The sequence below is a fragment of the Pristis pectinata genome, chromosome 21, assembly GCF_009764475.1.
Source record: "Pristis pectinata isolate sPriPec2 chromosome 21, sPriPec2.1.pri, whole genome shotgun sequence".
Lineage (NCBI taxonomy): Eukaryota > Metazoa > Chordata > Chondrichthyes > Rhinopristiformes > Pristidae > Pristis > Pristis pectinata.
In genome coordinates this window covers 16,593,864-16,613,742 of record NC_067425.1, presented here as the reverse complement: position 1 = coordinate 16,613,742, position 19,879 = coordinate 16,593,864, and the positions used below count along the sequence as shown (strand labels likewise).

General features: G+C 41.3%; 1 protein-coding gene across 1 annotated transcript in view; it reads right to left on the bottom strand.

Annotated features, from left to right (window-relative positions):
• Positions 1-19,879, bottom strand: part of acaca (acetyl-CoA carboxylase alpha) — a 237,926-nt gene that overhangs the window by 17,759 nt on the left and 200,288 nt on the right. Inside the window, 2 exon segments of the mRNA XM_052035876.1 lie at positions 1,378-1,548; positions 3,575-3,729. Of these exon segments, the coding sequence (XP_051891836.1) occupies positions 1,378-1,548; positions 3,575-3,729 (326 nt within the window).

Below are 19,879 nucleotides of genomic sequence, written 5' to 3'. Positions count from 1 at the left end.
GGAAAAATTGTCCAAAAATTTCTGGAAAAATAGTTTATTCCTATTTTTCTTGCTACAAAACTCCTTACAGTGCCAAGCTACCTTTCACCTTGGACCCTAAAGTTCTCTTCAAGACTCACATCACAGATTGCTGCCAAATCGGGAAGGGACTGAGCCTACAAACAATGAAATACACTAACAAAAAGGCACTAATGGAAACATGGGAATAAGACTAATAGGTCCTTAGTACAAGATAAAGTATCAAGAAGTCTTAAAACAAAGTAAATTTCAAGGCGCTGTATCTAAATGTTTGAAACATTGAGAACAGGGTGGATAAATTATTCGTGTAAATGGATGCAGTAGACACGAGGTGATTGCCATTTCATAGATGGCTTCAAGGTGACCAAGGCTGGGAGATAAATGTCCAATGATGTTACATATTGAGGAAGGATAAGCAAAAAGGTAAAAGGTGGTTAACAACAGTGCAATAGTAAGTACCGATTCCCACTCTGTCACGGTAACTTCAACACAAATGCATTAGCAGCATTTTATAAACACTATCTTAGCTTTTGGCACTTCAGACAACTTCATACCACTGAAGCTGCCTCCATAAAATCCTTCAATCCATCCAATAGAATAACGGAACCAACATCAGCAAACTCTCCCAGAACCAATGTCCCCAGTATTCAGATCCCGCTAATGCTCTGTTGGTTACGTTGGTCAGGGCATATCACGTGTCCTGATACCAGACACACTACACTGAGCTCTGTCAAGGCAAGAAATGATCAGATGGACAGAGGAAAAGATTCAAGGATGTTCTCAAAACCTCTTTGAAAAGTACAACATCCCCACAGTGAATATCTGGCCCATGACTGCTTGAAGTGGAGGAGGAACAATTATGAAGACACTGAGAGTTTTCAGTCCATGAGTTGGAAGCACATAGAAAATCAGTGTAAACTGCAGTCACCCACCTACCTTGCCAAGCACCACCTACACACACACACTCTCAGTGACAACTGAATTATTTGATTTTCAAGTGACTGAGGACTCACTTTGCTGAACCACAGCTTGAATCTTGTAAAAAAAAATTGTTCTAAACTGCACAGATCATAACATTAATGACAACTTAAAGAGATATAGGTTTGGACAGGTAATCAAGAAATTTCAAACATACAGCAACATTATTGTTCTTGTTCTCTTATCCTGGACACCTAGCCATTGGGTTAAGAAAATATAAAGCAACATGAAAAATAATAATCTGTACATTACCCTCTGCACTATTGTTGCACATCTTAGGCTGGTTATTCTCAGTCACAATGTGACTAAAGTAGCAGGGTAGTAACAGGCAGTAAAAACATGAAATGCTAGGCATGGAATCACAGCCACTTAGAAATTTACCTTCACAGCGCCTTCAGCCTCCACAAACCAACGTCTAAGCATAGCCTGAATCTGCCCATCAGTCAGTTCAGAGTTTGCATCCAGGATCTTTTTCTTCACTGTATCTTCCAGTAGCAGTCTGCGCAGACGCCAGTAGAAGAATGTACGCGATGTTGGCCAATCCAAGATGTCCTGCAGTTAATTGAGAAACCATTATACATTCTGCTTTCCACAACCTGAACTTTACAGTGCACGTCTCAAAACTTCAAATTCTTCCTTCAGACATAAACGCATGACCCTTATTTTGATTTTCAGCATAAACAGTCCATTCCTTGCTGTCAGCTGACAGCACACTATGGCCCAGAAGTTACAGCGTGCTACAGACAGCATGCCAGAGATAGTTTGGGATGTGGGCCCTGCTGTTAATAAAAGGCGCCAACTTGAGACGTGACTGAACAGCCATTGTATTTTGCAAAATAAATTGATGTCCGGGAAGAGGCCAGTTTCCTATAGGTGGGGAGTGAAGTAAAGGAAGTTGGTGTTAGAGGCAAATGGACAAGTTGAATAATCAGTGGAGATGGTGAGGGTGGGGAGAGAAAGAAGGGTGTGACATGAGTGGATTAAATGGGACAGGAGGCTGCAATGGATGGAAAATAAGTAATGAGGCTTATTTTAAATGGGATCCCAATCTATGAATCAATAAAAGTTCGGGCTGTTCAGGGAGTGGCCAACAATTGCTGTTCCTCTGAAGAATGTGAACTAATTTCCCCGACAACACTTAATAGAGAAGAGTGTTGCACAGTGAATGACATCACTTGATGTATGTCTGACCATGCTTTGGAGAAGTATAGTAGTGGCAGGAGGATGTGTGGAGCAGATTTAAAAAAAAAAGAGAACTGAACTCTAAGGGTTCCACTATGAGGAGAGATTGCAGTTACATTAGTTTGGATTTAGAAGGTCATGCAGGGAACTGAGATGGTTCATGGAGCTACTCTCCCCAATATTTGGGCAGGCCAGGTCTAGAAACTGTTCGACATGCAGGAGGGTAGCAGAAGTTTGGAACTCTTCTGCAAACTGCATCTGATGTTAGGTCAATTTTGGCTAATCACAGATTTTAGGCGATATGAAGCAAAAGTACATGGAGTTAGCTAATAGAATGACAGAACTGGCTCCGAGTGGGTTTTAGCCTCCTCTTGCACTTAGAATCTTCCTCTTACAGCTCATTTCCAGACTGAACTAATGAGTTGAGTCACACCTGCACATAAAAGCACTGACTGAAGCAATATTCACATTACCTTTGAGAAGCCAATTTGTATCATGAGTAGTCAGTCAAACCAATTCCACAATCTGTGCTCACTTCATTTCCAATACCACATAATACAAATTTATTGATACAATTCAAGTACCAGTTTATTAATTAAACATTCCATCTTGTATCTCACTAGAATGGTAAATAAATAAATATCAAAGCTACCCAGTCAAGATCACATAGAACATTCTTAAAAGTGCATTACAGCCTCCTCCTTGCTTTGGCCCCATCCTATATTTGCAGACACACACACACACACACACACACACACACACACACAGGTCTAAGAAATCAGAATTCCTACAGATTATGTTTTAATGATAACTTCAAGTGGGATTTCAGAATTAAATTCATAGCCTCATCCAAAGCCATGATGTAATTAGTCTGTAAGGAATGAAATGGAGAGGGGAGAAAGGCTGTGTGCATGTGCTGCTGTGGCAAAGAGGCACCCAAATGCAATCCCTACGGATCTCTGTCTCTATTCTCATTAGCTAAACTGTAGATCTCAAAATTTCAACCCTCTGGCAGGTTGAACCTCAACAACTATAATGAACTTGGCTGAATGTTCATTAGAGCTGCTAAGGTTTGCAGTCTCCTTCCAAATAGTTCTTCAGGTCATGCCTGAAGCCTAACCTATTTAATTATAACGTCTAATTGAACTGGGGCAGACCACGCACTTTTTACAATCTGCTTGGCGGCATGTATTAGACTCCACTTTCAATATGCGCCAATCAAAAGGGGACCATGCCACAAGAGAAAACTTTGCTTCCACTTATTGTGAATGGTCTTGAAAGTGACAGACAGAAATCTTGACTTGCTGGTAGTGGGGACTGCTAGGGTCACACTGTAATCAAAATAGAGGTAGAGGATTAGATGCACAGAGCAAGTTAGGTGAATTAGATCACTAACCGTGATGACCCCCTTTTCTTGCATGCGACCTGGTGTATCATGAAGGTCAGCAAACTTCACAGCAACCTGGTGATATATGGGTAATAGAAACTCCTCCCTCTCTTTCAGTTTTGTCTCCAGCTCCTTCCGCTCACACGAACTCAGCTCCGGGGTGCCTGCAGCAAAAGGCGTATTTAAAAAATGAGCACGTAATGATCAGAGATCGTCAATAGTCTTTTAATGCTTGGATTTTCCCTTCTGACACACCATTACTTTGTTCCTGTGCTGACGACCACTGCTGTTTAAAGCTCATTCATAGGATGTGGACGTTGCTGGCGACATCAGCATTAATTGTCAGTGGAGAGGCCCTTGAGAGTCAATGGATATTGAGTTACATATAGGTTATACTAGACAAGAACAATAAGACTTCTTTCTCTAAAGGCCATCAGTGAACCAGATAGCTCTGTATAGTAGTACATGGTCACCATTACTGAGATTAGGGTTTTATTCATTTAATTAATTGAATTCAAATTCACCGACTACCACGGTGGGATTTGGAACCATTCAGGCCTTAGGATGTTAACCCAGTAACTTAACCACTATGCTATGTAATGCTACACATTTTCTTAATATTTTACATGGAATAGCCAGCAAGTATAAGGGGGCTGCTGGCCAACTGTGTCAGAAGAGGAGGCAGGACCAAAGCATTAATGTTATGCTTGCCTGATATGGCAAGGCTGCAGGACCACAATCAGGCGCAAAAATGATGGCTGTTCACCCCTTTTGCAATAGATGTCAAGACCAATAATAATGCTGCTGCACTGGTTTCAGCTTTAATCTGAAGACCTTTTAACCTGATAACAGCACAAGGGGAGCAGACAGCCATGAGCTTAGATTTTTCTGTTTTTGAACGATAATGCAATCATTATCACAAAACACAGCAATATGGCCACAATATAAAAATGTCACGTGCCTTCCAGCGATGTACCACATACTGATCACCATTCAGCGAGGTGCAGTATGACCAAATTAGAATGGGTTTAAATCGATGACATCAAGTATAATTTATTTCATTTTGAGCTGCTGAGAGTGTCTAAAGAAATACTGCTTCTATATTTAGCCCTATTCAGTTGATGAAAAGTTTGGCAATTAATTTCTCTGTGTGATATAGTTGACATTCGCAGTGTCTCTGCCATGTTTCCCTTTAATAACAGAGCAACGAGATGTCATTTCTTTCACCTCACAGCTGTGCAACATTTGCAAACAGACTGATCAGCCTCGTTTAAAGCTGCATGACACCACAATATGGAACAAGGACTGCCAGGCACTTAGAGGTTATTAGCCAAAATCAGCACTTAAAAATTCTACTCCCCTCAAGAAAAATTCTGTCAGATGTAACTGTGAAACAGTGTAAACAAAAAAGGAAGCAATGTACAAGAAGTGGGGGTGGGGGAAGGCAACATGAATTCAGTGTTGAAACTGACCAATTTTTATCATCTCCCCAAGTGTTTTCCACTTCTCTCCCCCCCATTTTCCTACTATGTTCCCTGAGGGTCTGACTTAAGTTTTTCCTTGAACCAGACAAAGAAAATCAAGACTTGTCAGACTATTCTACTTAATCGCTTCTAGGACCTCTAAATACCTCCCTCTACTTTTCTTACTTCCCTAATGGACCAGTTTTAAAACCCCAAGCTTGGTGTCACCATGTCCGTTCTCTCACTTGTATATTCTTTGGCAAACACTGGGCTTCCGTCTTTACACAGAGCCTCAAAGAGACAAAATGCAGTTGTGCTCACATTACCAAATCCAACTTTCATATTTTCATGGGTCTACCTTCCGATGGAAAGAGTTGCGACTTGTTTACATTGCATGCTGGCTTTCCTCTACTTCTCTCTTCCTCACTTCAATCCCAACTGAGTTATGAATTATGAGGCACACCCTTTCATCTTGGCTAGCCACCTTAAAAAGTGTTCAACACTCCTCCAACCTGCACTGCAATTTTTAACAGCACATCTCATGGGAAAGATCACAGGCATTTAAATACATGTTTACAGAAATGTGCAGCTCCTTAATGTTATGGGGCGATCATACATGCACCTATCTATGACAGCAGTATTAACATTGGTTGTTTATCAGACAGATTTTTGGGGGGGGGGGGGTGCAAAGGGTTGATATCCCTGTTTGCCCCCATCTTGGGCATGCCCTCAATTTCACATGCAGCCACTTTCTACTCACTGGGAAGCACCTACTCTGTGCCAAGATCATCTTAACTGCTGGCTGACCTCAGAAGATTTTGAAGAATTCTCTCACAAGGCTGTTCTGATACTCTTGCCCACAATTTCATCCATTTAAGAGGACAGAAAAGCCTCTCCAGCTTTTCAGAGTAGGTAACAATGCACTAACCTCTGCTTTTATACAGAGACCCACACGCTGATCTCTTGACTTTCAGATTCAGAAAGGTTTGCTGTTAAATCACTCTCTTTTCTTCCAAACACCAGCCTACAACAACTGGAGAAGGAAGCTGGATTTTTCCCACTGTAAATGAAATCCAAATTAATGGAAGGCAGGATACAAGTGCCTTCAAAGAATGAACGTTAAGTGCTGGTTTCTTGCAGTGACAAATCACTTATTTTACTGGGTCTGTGACACTGTTAGAATAAGGGAACAGGGATGGTTCACACTATTAAGAGGGCATAATTTCTGTGTCAGGACAGTAACCCGACAGAGCAGATGATGCCCTGCTCATTTTTTACTCCACTTTGCAGAATCAAAGATTATTATTCCATTGATATTAATACAGGGTGAACATTAGACTATGCTGGTTATGATCAAAGCAGCAAAGTTGAAAACTACTCTCGTCTCTCTCTACACTGTAAATGTTTACAAATGCATGGGGAAATCGATCAGCTCTGAACATCTTTTTGTAAGCAGTCAGAAAATTATTAACGTGTAGAGGACAGTTCCCTTAATGTCCAATAATCAAAAATATTTTCATCTTAAAATGCAGACTGTTGAAGATGACACTGTCTGAACTACATCTGCTCCACAGGTACTTAATATGGAGCACTAAATGCTGCAATTGTGGTGCTCTAAGTGGAAAATGAAAGAAGATCTTTCACTTTTACTAAAACTCTGCTTCCAGAAACTGTGGGAAATGTAACATGTGAAAAAGGTGGACCAGAATTGATCTTAAAACAGAACAGACTGTAATATGCACTGGAGGATGTATGCGAAAAGGAAAGTCTAGAAAACAGGTAGTTGAACACTTACTAGGAATTGTAAATGTACAGTAGGCAAGCTGAATTGAAAGTGTTTTATGCTCTTAATGACAGTTCTCTTGTTGAAAAGGCAGCTCAACCATCCAAGCTAATGGTTTAGGTAATATTAACAAATATGTCGATGACCATTTTCTGCTCAATTTAAAGCTGGGTTGCTTTAAAGATTTTTGCTGCTCCAAGTCCTGTTCTCTTGAAAAATAAACAGCAGTGAAGGAGAAGGCAGAGAGTGATTATGCAATGATTGATCCCCTTTGAGGCTATTTGTTGCTCACAATCACTATTGTATAACCAAGCTCTTGATCAACCAGAAACATGTCTACAACTACATCACTAAAGAGGTCTCATTTCCTTCTTACTTCACAATAGCAAGCACAAGCTAGCTACTGAGTAATACACCTCAATGGTCTTCAGACACCAGCACCATTTGATCAATTTACTCCTTGACCATTGGGTTTTTAGTAGCATTGGATTTTCATCAACATAATTTAGAACTGAATGGAGATCTTTTCCAGTTCCTCAGCTGGCAAAGTAGAAAAACGTCGTCAAGTTGTGCATATGACAATGAACTCAAGTATGGTGAGGTATAGGTACAATGAAAAACTTGCTTGAAGCAGCATCAGAGGCATGTCGATTCAGAGAACAACACACAGAACACAAGGGATACATAAAATATACGAGACAGTGAAGAAATGACACAAGACATTGAAAAAAAATTCAGCAAAACAAGACATTAGTGCAAAAAACTACAATCAGAGACAAATCCATGGTAGTGCAGGAGGTGGTCTGTAGTGTTCTGTTCCTGAGGTAGGGTTAGGATTGCGCAGGTTGGTTCAAGAACCTGATGGTCATAGGAAAGCAGTTGCTCCTGAACCCATAGAATTCGTTAAGTTTTAAGCATTGACCTCTGGATTGCATTGAGTTGAGGTTAGTGGTGGCATGCAAGTGCAGGAAGCAATAGTGGCAAAGAATGCAAATGAGGATATACACATGTCCAAGTAATGATATCCTGGAACAATTAAGAGCAGAAATGAGTAAGACACACACCTGATGCACTTCTGTGGAAGAAGCCGAGTGAGGACAGGCACAGGATCAGGTGTTATGGAAACACAGAAAACAAGGCATTCAGGCTCTTAAGCGCGCTCTGCCATTCAACAGGCTCATGGGTGAACCTCTATCACAATACCATGTTCCCGCGCTCTCCCCATACCCTTTGATGTGTTTTGTGTCTAGAAATCCATCCCCTTCTTAAATATAATCAGCAACTTAGTGTCCACGCCCTTCAGTGGTGGAAAATTCCACATTCACCACCCTCTTAGTGAAGACATTTTTCCTCATCTCGGTCCCAAGTATCTTACCCTGCATTCTGAAGTTGTGACCCCTCAGAATGCCCCCACCCCAGCCAGAGGAAACACCTCACTGATTAGTACTGTTAATACTTTAATATGTTTAAATGAGATCCCCTACCCTTCTTCAAAACTCTCGTGAATGCAACCAAGTCGACCCATTTCTCCTCATCCGATAGTTCTGCCATTCCAGGAATTAATCTGGTAAATCTTTGCTGCACTTTCTCGCTATTGCATGTATATCCTGACTTGGGCAAGGACACCAAAACTGCACACAGTACTGCAGGTGAGGTCCTTCGTGCCACACAGTCTGCAAGTGCATTGCATGAATTCACATAGGATGAGTAGCCACAGAGTGGGCTATGGGCAGATCTGGAATGGGGAAAGTGGTGAATGTGGAGGAGAAGGAAGAGGACACCCTATGCACAAAAAAAAGGAGCAGGCGTACGCTGCCAGACCGCTCAAGTCTGTCCGCCATTCAGTATGATCACAGCTGATCAATGCTGGCCTTAACTATTGTGTGCCAGATCCCCATAACCCTCGATTCCCGAGTCTATTAAGGGCGGCACAGTAGTGTAGCGGTTAGCATAATGCTATTACAGTGCCAGCGACCCGGGTTCAATTCCCGCCGCTGTCTGTAAGGAGTTTGTACGTTCTCCCCATGTATGCGCGGGTTTCCTCCAGGTGCTCCGGTTTCCTCCCACATTCCAAAGACGTACGGGTTAGGAAGTTGTGGGCATGCTATGTTGGCACCGGAAGCGTGGCAATACTTGCAGGCTGCCCCCAGAACATTCTACGCAAAGGTGCATTTCACTGTACATGTGACTAATAAAGAAATCTTATCTATCTCGACTTTAAGTATATCTAATGATCTGGCAAGAGGGCAGCTCCCACCCATTAATACCTTCAAGAGAGGATGGAAAAGAAGTCAGAAAAAAAGGTGTAATATAGTTTAGAAAATACAACATAATTAACTAGTCTGAGTATAGAGTGACTTAGAGTCTCATCAACTGCTTTCATGCAAATCCCTAATCCTTTGCTGTCAGAACTGGCTATACTGCAAAGTGCACTTGAGTCAGTTTGGTGTGATGCTTCTTTACTGTTCCTTTTAATAGGAAAGGAATTGCAGTGCATGTCCTTTATTGGGAATTTAAGACAGAAGAATTATTCTATAGAGCCACTGCCTTACCCTGCTCTGGCACTGACATCTGGACAAGGATCACAATGTAAATGAGACTCTCCATAAGGGAGAGTCTGGCAAGTTAAACGAGCCTTGAAAATAACAAGAAGTTGACTCGTTAAAGGTTACATCAAGATGCCTCTTTACAAAATTCCAAAGCAAAAACTGATCAGATTTCCCTTGTCCAGTAATTCTAGCTTTGATTAGATGATACCTGAAGTTTCTTTAAATTTGCTCTGATTTGCAATAATGGAGTTCAGACTCCATGGTAAATCCCAATCTTTGATAACTTCAGTGATGAAGAAAGCAGTAAAACATCCCTTGTGAGGTGTTTTTGTATGGTTCTGGTCTCCAAAGTTAGCTCACAGTCTTTGCTGGGCATTATTAGAACAAGATTTCTGGATTTGAATTGACCTTGATATCTTGCACATCATTTACTCTAATAATTCATCTTCAAAATTCCTTTTTTCCTCTCTCTAAATCATCCCCCAATCTGTGCTGCTTTTGCTCTATCAAGGTGGCATATGATTGAGGATTCAACCTTTCCCCATTTAAAGCACTTAGCATCAGCCACTCACTGAAATGATAAAGCAGTTAAGATGTAGAATAAAGCTCCCTCTGCCCAAATTCTTCACAGCACATCTGAAGAACATCCTTACTGCAATGGGAATTCTTCTATTACCTGCACTAATCAGCCTGTGGAATTTTCAGAGAGAGGCTGCTAACCAATGCAAATCAGGAATGAACTTGAGGCAGTTTTTATGCAATAGATGCATGCTGACGAGGTAATCGATTAAATCTATTAAAACACCAGTAGTCTCTTCAGGTAACAGAAGCTGGTACTAAACTATGGAGGAAGCTAGTACTTAACTGGAAAAAGCTCTGATTAGATTCATAGCTGGGTTACAATATGAAAAAATTCTGGAGCTGATAACAATCAGTGATTAAACTTACTTGATCTACCAAGAGGAACCACAGGGGAAGAGTTGACACTTTTTTTTTAAGAATCTGAAACCAGTTTTCCCTGTACGTTGCCCAAATTTTATCCCAGTTAGTAGTGCTGTGTGGTGAGGGCAGCCAGTGCTCTCTGCCTCTATCATCAACATACAGGACATTTGGAACTACCAACCAAAAATGAATTTCCAGGCAATCAACAATTACCCTGCAGTTGGTCCAGATTTGGAATCAAGAGTAACTGGCTTTTGCAACCCACTAAACACAATATAAAAACAACTTGTAAAAGACAGGCCTGGGTCACAGTTACAGACTTGCATTTGTTACGGATTAGGTTGCTATTTGGTGAATGTCCCTTTAAGACATAGTACAGTTGTGTGTGTGTCTGTGTGTGTGTGTGGTTATTACAAGAAGAGATAACGACGTGCTGACATTTTGGTTCAGTCAGAAGGGGAGAGAGGAGAAAGAGACACTGCCTGCTGGTCTCTGTATCGATGGATGAAAAACAATAACTGTGTCTGTCACTACAATCCACGTATGGATTTTTGGAATAATCCAGTGGAGTCCACTTTGTCGTTGACCTGTAGAAGGAAAGAGGTATTTGTGTGGACAGCCACATCTCAAGTGCCTTTCGGGGTGGCAGATACTTCGGAACAAAGCAGTGGAGATCATCAGTGACTGAGGTGTTGTATGGGTTCCATCGTGGAACATTTGGATTTCGTATGTCTCTATTCTCTCTCTACATTTTCTCTTCAGTCAATGGTGGTTTTGCAAAAGCCTTTGCTCATTTTTCACCTTACAGCTTGCTGAACTGAACTTTGAGAACTATTCCTGGACTTGGAGTTTGGGAATTTGCCACACACACACTTTGGGTTTAGTTTTGGGGTTAATGTTTAATATCTAACATTTTTATTTTTTCTTATTATCATAAGTAGTTATTAATAAAATAGTTTCTAACACTTATACATGACTCAGTGTGTTTCTTTTGTTGCTGGTACGTGACACATTCTTCCTCTTGGGCAGCCCCTCAGGTTTAAGGACGTGCTTCAGAGTATCATCACAAGATTAGCAGTAGCAACCTCTTCTCTGTCACAAGGTTGTGGGTTCCAGATCCACTCCGGAGACATGAACACTTTATCCAGGCTGAAGCTTAAATGCAAGCTGTGGCCTGGTTCATCTATTTGGGTGGATGTTAAAAATGCCTCTGTACTATTTGAAAAGCTTTTGAGCCAGTTATTATCCATAATGGAATCCACATGATTCAACAAAACGCAGGGGCACTTTGGGTGGATAATCCCACCCACACATTCTGCTCAGCGCACACAAACTTTGAGAATGGTTTCCAAAGCTGCCGTTGGTCCCCTTAATAACATGCACATGGAGCCAAACACTTATTAAGTTGCCCAACCCAAAGGGTATGAATGACTTTTAGCTGCCCTTGGTATACTTGCCACAAAATTGCTTTCTTGTTCTGTTTTTCACAAAAGGGCAACGTTAAGATCCAATTTCTGTTCTCCTTTTTGTTGCAATCACAAAGAACAGTTCAGCACAGTATGGGCCCTTCGGTCCATGACGTTGTGCCGACCTATGTAGACCTACTCCATGATCGATCTAACGCTTCCCTCCTACACAGCTCATAATCCTCCATTTTTCCATGTGCCTATCTAAGAATCTCTTAAATGTCCCTATTGTATCAGCTTCTGCTACCACCCCTGGCAGTGTGCCCAGGCACCCAACATTCTGTGGGTAAAAAAAAAAACCCTAGCTCTGACATCCCCCCTAAACTTTCCTCCACTCACTTTAAATGGATGTCCTCTGGTATTGGCCATTGCCACCATGGGGAAAAAGGTGCTGGGTGTCCACACTATCTATGCCTCACGTTTACTTGTCTGAAGAAAGGATTGAGAAAAGTGGGGAATGTGGGAGAGGAGGAGGACATCCTATTCACAAGGACACAAAAAAAAAGTAGGCCATCAGGTCACTCAAGACTGCCCCGCCATTCAATAAAATTGAGGCTGATCTAGGCTGGCCTTAACTGTTGGGTGCCAGTTCCCCAATCTTCCCCCAATTCCTCAATCTTCCAAATATTTATCTCCATTTTAAATATATCTAATGATCTGGCCTTCTCCAGCCAGTGAGGTGGAGAATACCAGAGATTCACTACCATCTGAGAGAAGAAATTTAAAACAGGTGCATAAGAAGTTTTTGTGCACCAGTTTTAAATGACTGGCCCCTTATTTTGTAGCTACATCCCCTTGTTTATGACTCTTCCACTAGTAAAAACAAAACCGCCTCCCCTCTTTCGTCCACCTATCACTGCTCTGTTTTTCCCTCCTATATATTGGGCTTCCCCTTTTCATATCTTCAGTCGTGAAGAAGGGTCCTGGCCCAAAACATTGACCGTCTGCTTTTCTCCACAGATGCTGAGTTCCTCCAGCATCATCGTGTTTTTCATCTAGATTCCAGCATCTGCAAGTCTTTGTTTCTCCAGCACTCTGATACCTTCCTTGATCAACAAGGCTACCCCAACTCCTTTCCCTTTTGGCCTGTTATTTTGGAAATGTAGAATCTGGAATATTGAGCACCCAGTCTTGATCACCCTGCTCTGTGATTGGCTCATACTCATATGTTGCTGTTTGTGCTGACAATTCATCTATCTTATTGCAAATGCTGCATTAGAATTGCATGATTTGTTTAGGGCAAGTACTTGTTTGGCTTCAAATTCAAATCACAGGCCTGGTCCCAATAGGTGTCCCCCGAAACGTTGACCGCCTGTTTTTCTCCATGGATGCTACCTGGCCTGCTAAGTTCCTCCAGCATCATTGTGTTTTTCATGTATCCTGCATTGCCTGACTATGCCACTCTTTTTAAAACAATATTGATCTCATACTAACATGAAGCTTCCAATAAAGGAGCTAACCCTCAATGTATTACAGTGGCATTCATACCAGTCAAACAGAGCAGCACATTTGGCTAGTAATCATGACATCCATTGGAAGGGCAGTGCTTCAAAACAGTCTGCTGCATGGCTGCCTTGCAAGTCATAGGCACGTCATTTTAATCAATATTTTTCTTTTATGCCACATGTAATACTTGACAAGTGCAATTTTAAAAAGCAGTAGAAATCTGATGCAAATTCTGATAAGTTACCATATTAAAGAGGAAAGGTTTTCTGTATTTTTTTTGGTCTTAAATGAAGTGTCTCTTCTAATCTGTCATTCCTATATTGATCTGCCCTACTGCTTTCTTTTTTGTCATCCTCATTACCACATAAAGAAATCATTCTCTTCTTTCCAACTGAAGGCAAACGTTCAAGGGCTGCATCTGCCAATTTCTCGGTTTGGCCCGCTGAATTCTGAAATTGGTTCTCTGTTACAGTTGGAGGAAAAACATAAAGGAGTCTTTGGAAGGAACAAATTTGCCATCACAAGGGCATCGCAATGAATCGGAGTAGCTTTCTCAGATCTTTGGGGGTGCCTGCCTTTCATACCACTCAGCAGGATTCAGATTGATCCCTGTCACAACCAATCGTGTCAAAGCCCATTTTGGGTTGCCTCTTGAAGCAGGCAAAGGCCTGTTATCATCAGTTCAGTAAAAGATCAATCCAGCACAGAATGAGAACATAATCAGCCATTGATTGATCCTAGCTCCTTCAGAGACTGCTAAATTTCCCCTGTGAATGCTTTTCAAAGTGTTAAAGGTCAAGTCGACAGGATTTTTCATTTTTCTGCAAAAATGTGTTTGTACATGTATTTTAAAATATACAAGTTTTTGCTAAAATTCTTAAAAATATCAAAATAATTCTAGTAACAAAATGACAAATGATACCTGAACTACATGGCTGTATATTTTCATGCGATCTAATATGCCAGCTAATTGAAGACAGAAAAATATCAACTTGTATTATTCTCAGCAGAAATTATAATACTTTTAATGACAAAAACGAATACAAAAAATAGAAGAGCAATCAAGTATATTCTAAAATGATGAGTGGATGTAATACAACAGTAAATGAGGAAGACTGTGCTGCAGAACTGCTCTAAAACACGAATAAAGGATTTGGACAAGCAAAATTAAAGGAAGTAAAAGCCAGGAAACAGCTGATCAAATAATGCCCTTTATACACTATTGCCCCCTAGTCAAAATGCAACTTTCAGTGATGAAGAAATGTACTTTTATATTACAATTGGATGGCTGATTGCAAACTGCACTCTCACTCTCCGCTGGTTGAATCTTACATTTGACAGCATTACAGAATCATAATATTATGGCCCTAAAAATCTGATCATCAAATTAAATGCTTGTTGTTGTGCAAGTTGGATTTGGTTTGTGGTCCCACGTGGCTCTGTGCTATCTGGTCTTCATTCTGCATAGCAAAGCTCAGGAGATCCACGTGGGCTGACACCTGACAATTAATTTAAATGAAGCCGGATGGAGCAGGAAGGTGTGCTGCCAAGACCCAAACAATACAAAACAAAACATACCTCTCTTCTAGGCATAGGTCTCATCGCAGTAAGACCATTCAAACTTCTCCTGTTTGTGAATCTGGCACTGTGATGGAAATATTAAAATGCACCACCAACTTGCACACACTTGCATTCTTGGCATATACAAATTCATTGATGACACTACTATTGTTAGACGAATCAGTGTACAGGAGTGAGACAGACACCTGGTTGTATGGTGCCACAACAACCGCTCGCCCAATGTCAGTAAAACTAAAGAGCTGATTGTTGACTTCAGGAAGGGGAAGGAGGGTAAACATGCACCAGAGTACCTTGGGGGAATGGGCGGTGAAGAGAGTCAGCAGCTTTAAATTCCTGAGCATTAACATATCGGATGACCTGTCCAGGGCCCAGCAGATGGATGCAATCACAAGGAAGGTACACCAGTGCCTTTACTTTCTTGGGAGGTTCGGCATGTCACCAAACACAAACTTGTACAGATGCACTGTTGAAAGTATCCTGACCAGTTGCATCATGGTCTGGTATGGCAATTTGAATGTGCAGGAACATAAGAAGCTGCAGAGAGCAGTGGACTCAGCCCAGTACATCATGGGAACATCCTTCCCCACCATCGGTATTATCTACAGGAGACGCTGCCTCAAGAAGGCAACATTGATCATCAAGGACTCCCATGATCTGGGCCATGCCATCTTCTTGTAGATGCTATCAGGCAGAAGATACAGAAGGCTGAATTCCCACACCACCAGCTTCAAGAACAGCTACTTCCCTTCAACCATTCCGTTCCTGAACCAACCTGCACAACCCCAATCACTACCTCGGTATAGCAACATTATGACCACTTTGATCACTTTACACTAAAGTGGATTTTGTTTTCTTGTTTTTAATTTTCTTTCTTGTAAAAATTGAGTACATATTTACTTTATGCTTTTCTTGTGAATGCTGCTTTGTGCCTGTGATGCTGCTACAAGTAGATTTTTCATTGCACCTGTGCATACATGCCCTTGTGCATATGAAAACTAACTCAACTTTGACCATTATTTTATTGAACACTGTCCTTTAAGGGTTTCTTTTCTCACAAGTCCACCGAGGAAGCCTTAAATTTTAAGTTTTTTCCTCTTTAAATTGTTTTTTTTTCTTTTCCCATTGTTCAGGTAGCTTCTGTCCTCGCCTTTAGTCACTTGCTGATACCTCATGAACAAATGGCCATTCTCCATGTGCGAGGAGCACATTCATTGATGAAAATTACAACCCAGCGACCTGGAGTGGGAGAACTGGCTTGATCCCCTTTCCTTCTGAGGGAGGCTAGGGTCTCGTACTGTCCTTAACATCACTGCTGTTGGCACAACCTAATTCACCTCAGAACACTGGCCGACAAATTCAGTGTGCACTACATGTGATCAGATACAAACCCCTACTTAGCAAGCAGAGATTTGGTCACAATGACCACTTGGTTACAGGACAACTACCTTTCAACATCTTGACTAATAAGCCAGACTGTGAGAAATGGGATGAAATACAGGCTTCACTTGACACCCAAAATACGCCTGCACTCATTCCTTCCAACAGCAATTGTTTTGTATCACTGTGGTTTAAGAACTGCTGAACTTCTACCAGGGAGAATACAAAGCTGAAGAGCTCAGAATTTTCATCATCCTATTGAGAAGCATTCCCACACTGAAGTCATGCATGTTTGTCTCTGACTAACATAGTTAGTCAGCATAGTTCAAATATTCAAATTGCATTCAAAGTGTATGGGACACTCCTGAGAACTGGTGTGCGCTGGCCAGCCAATTGAAACATCCCATTGTAATTAACTACCTGAAATGAACCTATTGGCAGCAAACAAAATCACCTCAGGCTCTTGACCCCCAGAGTAGCCAGAGTTGGCAAGGTTGCCAGAGGCAACCTTTATGATAGAACATTACAGCACAGTACAGGCCCTTCGGCCGATAACGTTGTGCTGACATTTTATCCTGCTCTTAGATCTAGCTAACCCTTCCCTCCCACACAGCCCTCCACTTCTCTATCATTCATATGTCTAAGAAAAAAAAAATCACATTTCTGACAACGTTACAAATATGAGTTCTGACAAAGAATAAAGCAGGCTTTGTTCAGCGGGAAGGACTGGAAATACTAATTGTAAGGAGGGAAGTCTAATGCCAAATAAAAGCTCAAATAAATCGGTCCCCACGGCTGAGGTGTTTAAGACTAGAGGACATGGAGTTCAGGTGAGGAGCAAGAGGTTAAGGGAGATCTAAAGGAAGAATTTTTTGGGGTGACTGAGATCTGGATTGCCTTGCTCACAGGTACTCTCACAACATTTAAGCAGCATCTGGACAAGCACTTGAATTGCCAAGGCACAGCTGGCTACAGATCAAGTGCTGGCAAACGGGATTAGACCAGGTACCTGATGGTCAGCACAGACATGGTGGGCCAAAGGGCCTGTGGCTCTGCTGTATGACTCTTGAGTCTAAGAATTCTAATCTTCAGTTTCACATTCAATGAAATGTCTCCTCCATACACAATGACTGAAGTTAATTTTGTGTGCTACAAGATTGAATTTTATCGAAGAATGATTACATATTTTTGCTCTGGCGCTCTGCATATTTAACAAACATTCACAAAGAGACCACTGGGCTTGCACAATTAGGTCAAACAGTATTCAACCACATTTTGAGGCCACTTGCAGTAAATTTCCCTGCACAGACGTGACCTGTAAAAGGGGCAGATGTCACACAATGAAGCAGACTTCAACCTGGGTGTTAAGACCACTTTTGACAGTAGTTCCTGGGGGCCTGATCTTATCTAGTTCATTGCCAGGGAGTTTGAGACATTCATTGTGTTCCAGATGGGTTCATCTTTCAATAGATTTCCTAGTGCAAGAAACAAACTGCTGAAGGAACTCAGCAGGCAAAGGGATAATTGACGTTTTGGACCGAGACCCTGCACCAGTTTTCTCGGTGTTTGGTTCCACACCCACACCCTGTCCTCAGAGTCTGCCTGACACCCAAAGATCAGGCCTGTATCTTACTCTCCACCCTTGATCACCTTTCCAACCATCTTGGACCTCCGACCACCTGTCTAGACCAACCATTCCCTGTCCAACCCTGACTTGTGCCAAACTCCTCCATCCATGACTTCAGCCCCAAATGATTTCTTCCTGTTGAGGCGGAAGGGTGCTGGTTCACAAAGTAAGTAAAACCTATTTGAACATGTATGAGGCTTGGGCATTGAGTGTCCCAGAATTTCACCAGTGGGGCAAAGGAAAGGGACCTGCACTAAACCAGGTGGCTTCCTTTTCAGGAGCCAAGCATTTTCCAGCATTACACTGAATGGCCAATGAAAGTGTGTTCATGCTCAAGTGAAGTGTGGGAGACCCAAGTTCAGGCTTCCAAATCCTGTGTCATTGAATAATTCACTGCAGGTCCAAGTATAACAAAATATCTCATCTCCTCAAGCGCTACAACACTCAGATCTCTACACTCCTTTAGATCTGGCAACTTGAATGTGTCCAAATGTTGTTCATCATTTGGGGCCATTTCTTAAGTTACCAGAGTTCCTACTGCAAAATTAACTCCCTAAACCTTGCATTCTCTCTTTTCTCCTTTTAGACAAAAACCAAGCTATTGGTTCTCTGCCTTAATCTCACCTAATGCACATCAACATTAAACTTTTGTTTGCTCACACTTGTGAGCAATGTTAAAGATGCTAAATTAATAAAAGCTATTGTTGCAATTCCCCATGTAGCATATTCCCGATCATCTTTCTTTTAACAACAGGTTACCTGTGTAGAATTTTCGCAAGATGGTTTGCAACAGATACCATTGTCCTCAGTCTTTCAAGAGTTAAATGACTGTGAAATTCTCTTTAATAATCAGCAAGCCTGAAGTGTGCGGTGAAAGACAAATGGAGTCCACACAGCTTCTGCTGGAGTCAGCAGGAACCTCAGCCTAACTGCTTGTTTGTGGCAAATGGAGTGAAGTAAACATCAAAGACCAGTGATCCATAATAACCAGGAGTTTGAAAAAAAATCTTAAATTAGCCATAAAAGTAAAATTATGCAATGCTTTGTGTGAGAGGGTTTCTGCGAAGCTCCAAAAGCTTTTCTCCTTCCATTAGGCTGTGTTTTTAACAATCAAATTCTTTGTTGAGCACAATTATGACTCATCCAACTGAGGTCTTTATCAACAGCTAATGCTTTTATGGCTCTTCAGATACAAGTTGTTCCAAGTGACAAGCTCTTTTGCTTGCTTAGAGCTCAAACTGCAGTTTGAAAGGACAGCTATCATTTTTGAAGGATTTTCTTTTCACTAAGTGTTCAAAGTAAATAAACAACAAAAAAAAACAACCCATCAATTCACCGTGGCTTTGTGCAGAATGTTCCTTTTATCATGTTGCCTAAAATGTAACCTCTTGTTCACACAGAATACACAGCAAAGAAATAGACTATTCAGCCTTTATAATTCCACATGCTCCCTCCCATCCTTACACAATTATCTGCAAAGCGCTCTATCCCCATCTACCTCATACATTTATCAAGCTTCACCTTAAACACATCTACTTTAATCACCTCAACCAGTCCCTGTATCAGTGAGTTCTGCATTCTGAAGTTTCTTCTGATAAGATTTCTTTATTAGTCACATGTACGTCGAATGAACGATCTCCATTTGATTTCTTGCTGACCATCTTGTATTGATAACTTTTCACTTTGTTCTTCCCAATGAGTGGAAATAATTTTCATGTTTTAAAGTCCCCAACCAGGTTAATCCTGTGCTTATGCCCACTTAGAGTGAAAAGAGAGTCTTTTTATTCTTTTCTAACTGCTTAACCTTGTGTTTCTGGTAAATCTTTATTGCACCCTTTCCGATACCTTGACATCCTTTTCAAAAAAAAATAATCAGAACTATACATGGTTAAACTTTTCATGGAAAAGGTTAAAGCAAAATGTAGCACATCCAGCATCGTCCTCTTGATGTACTATTCTGATTAAAACCCGAGGCCTTCCCGACTTACTGAGCTTAATAACTCACTGGCTGTATCTAAAAGGGAGCACTTGATCTTGCCCATTTTGATGGGGAAAGGAGTGGGTTGAGGCCAGAAACTTC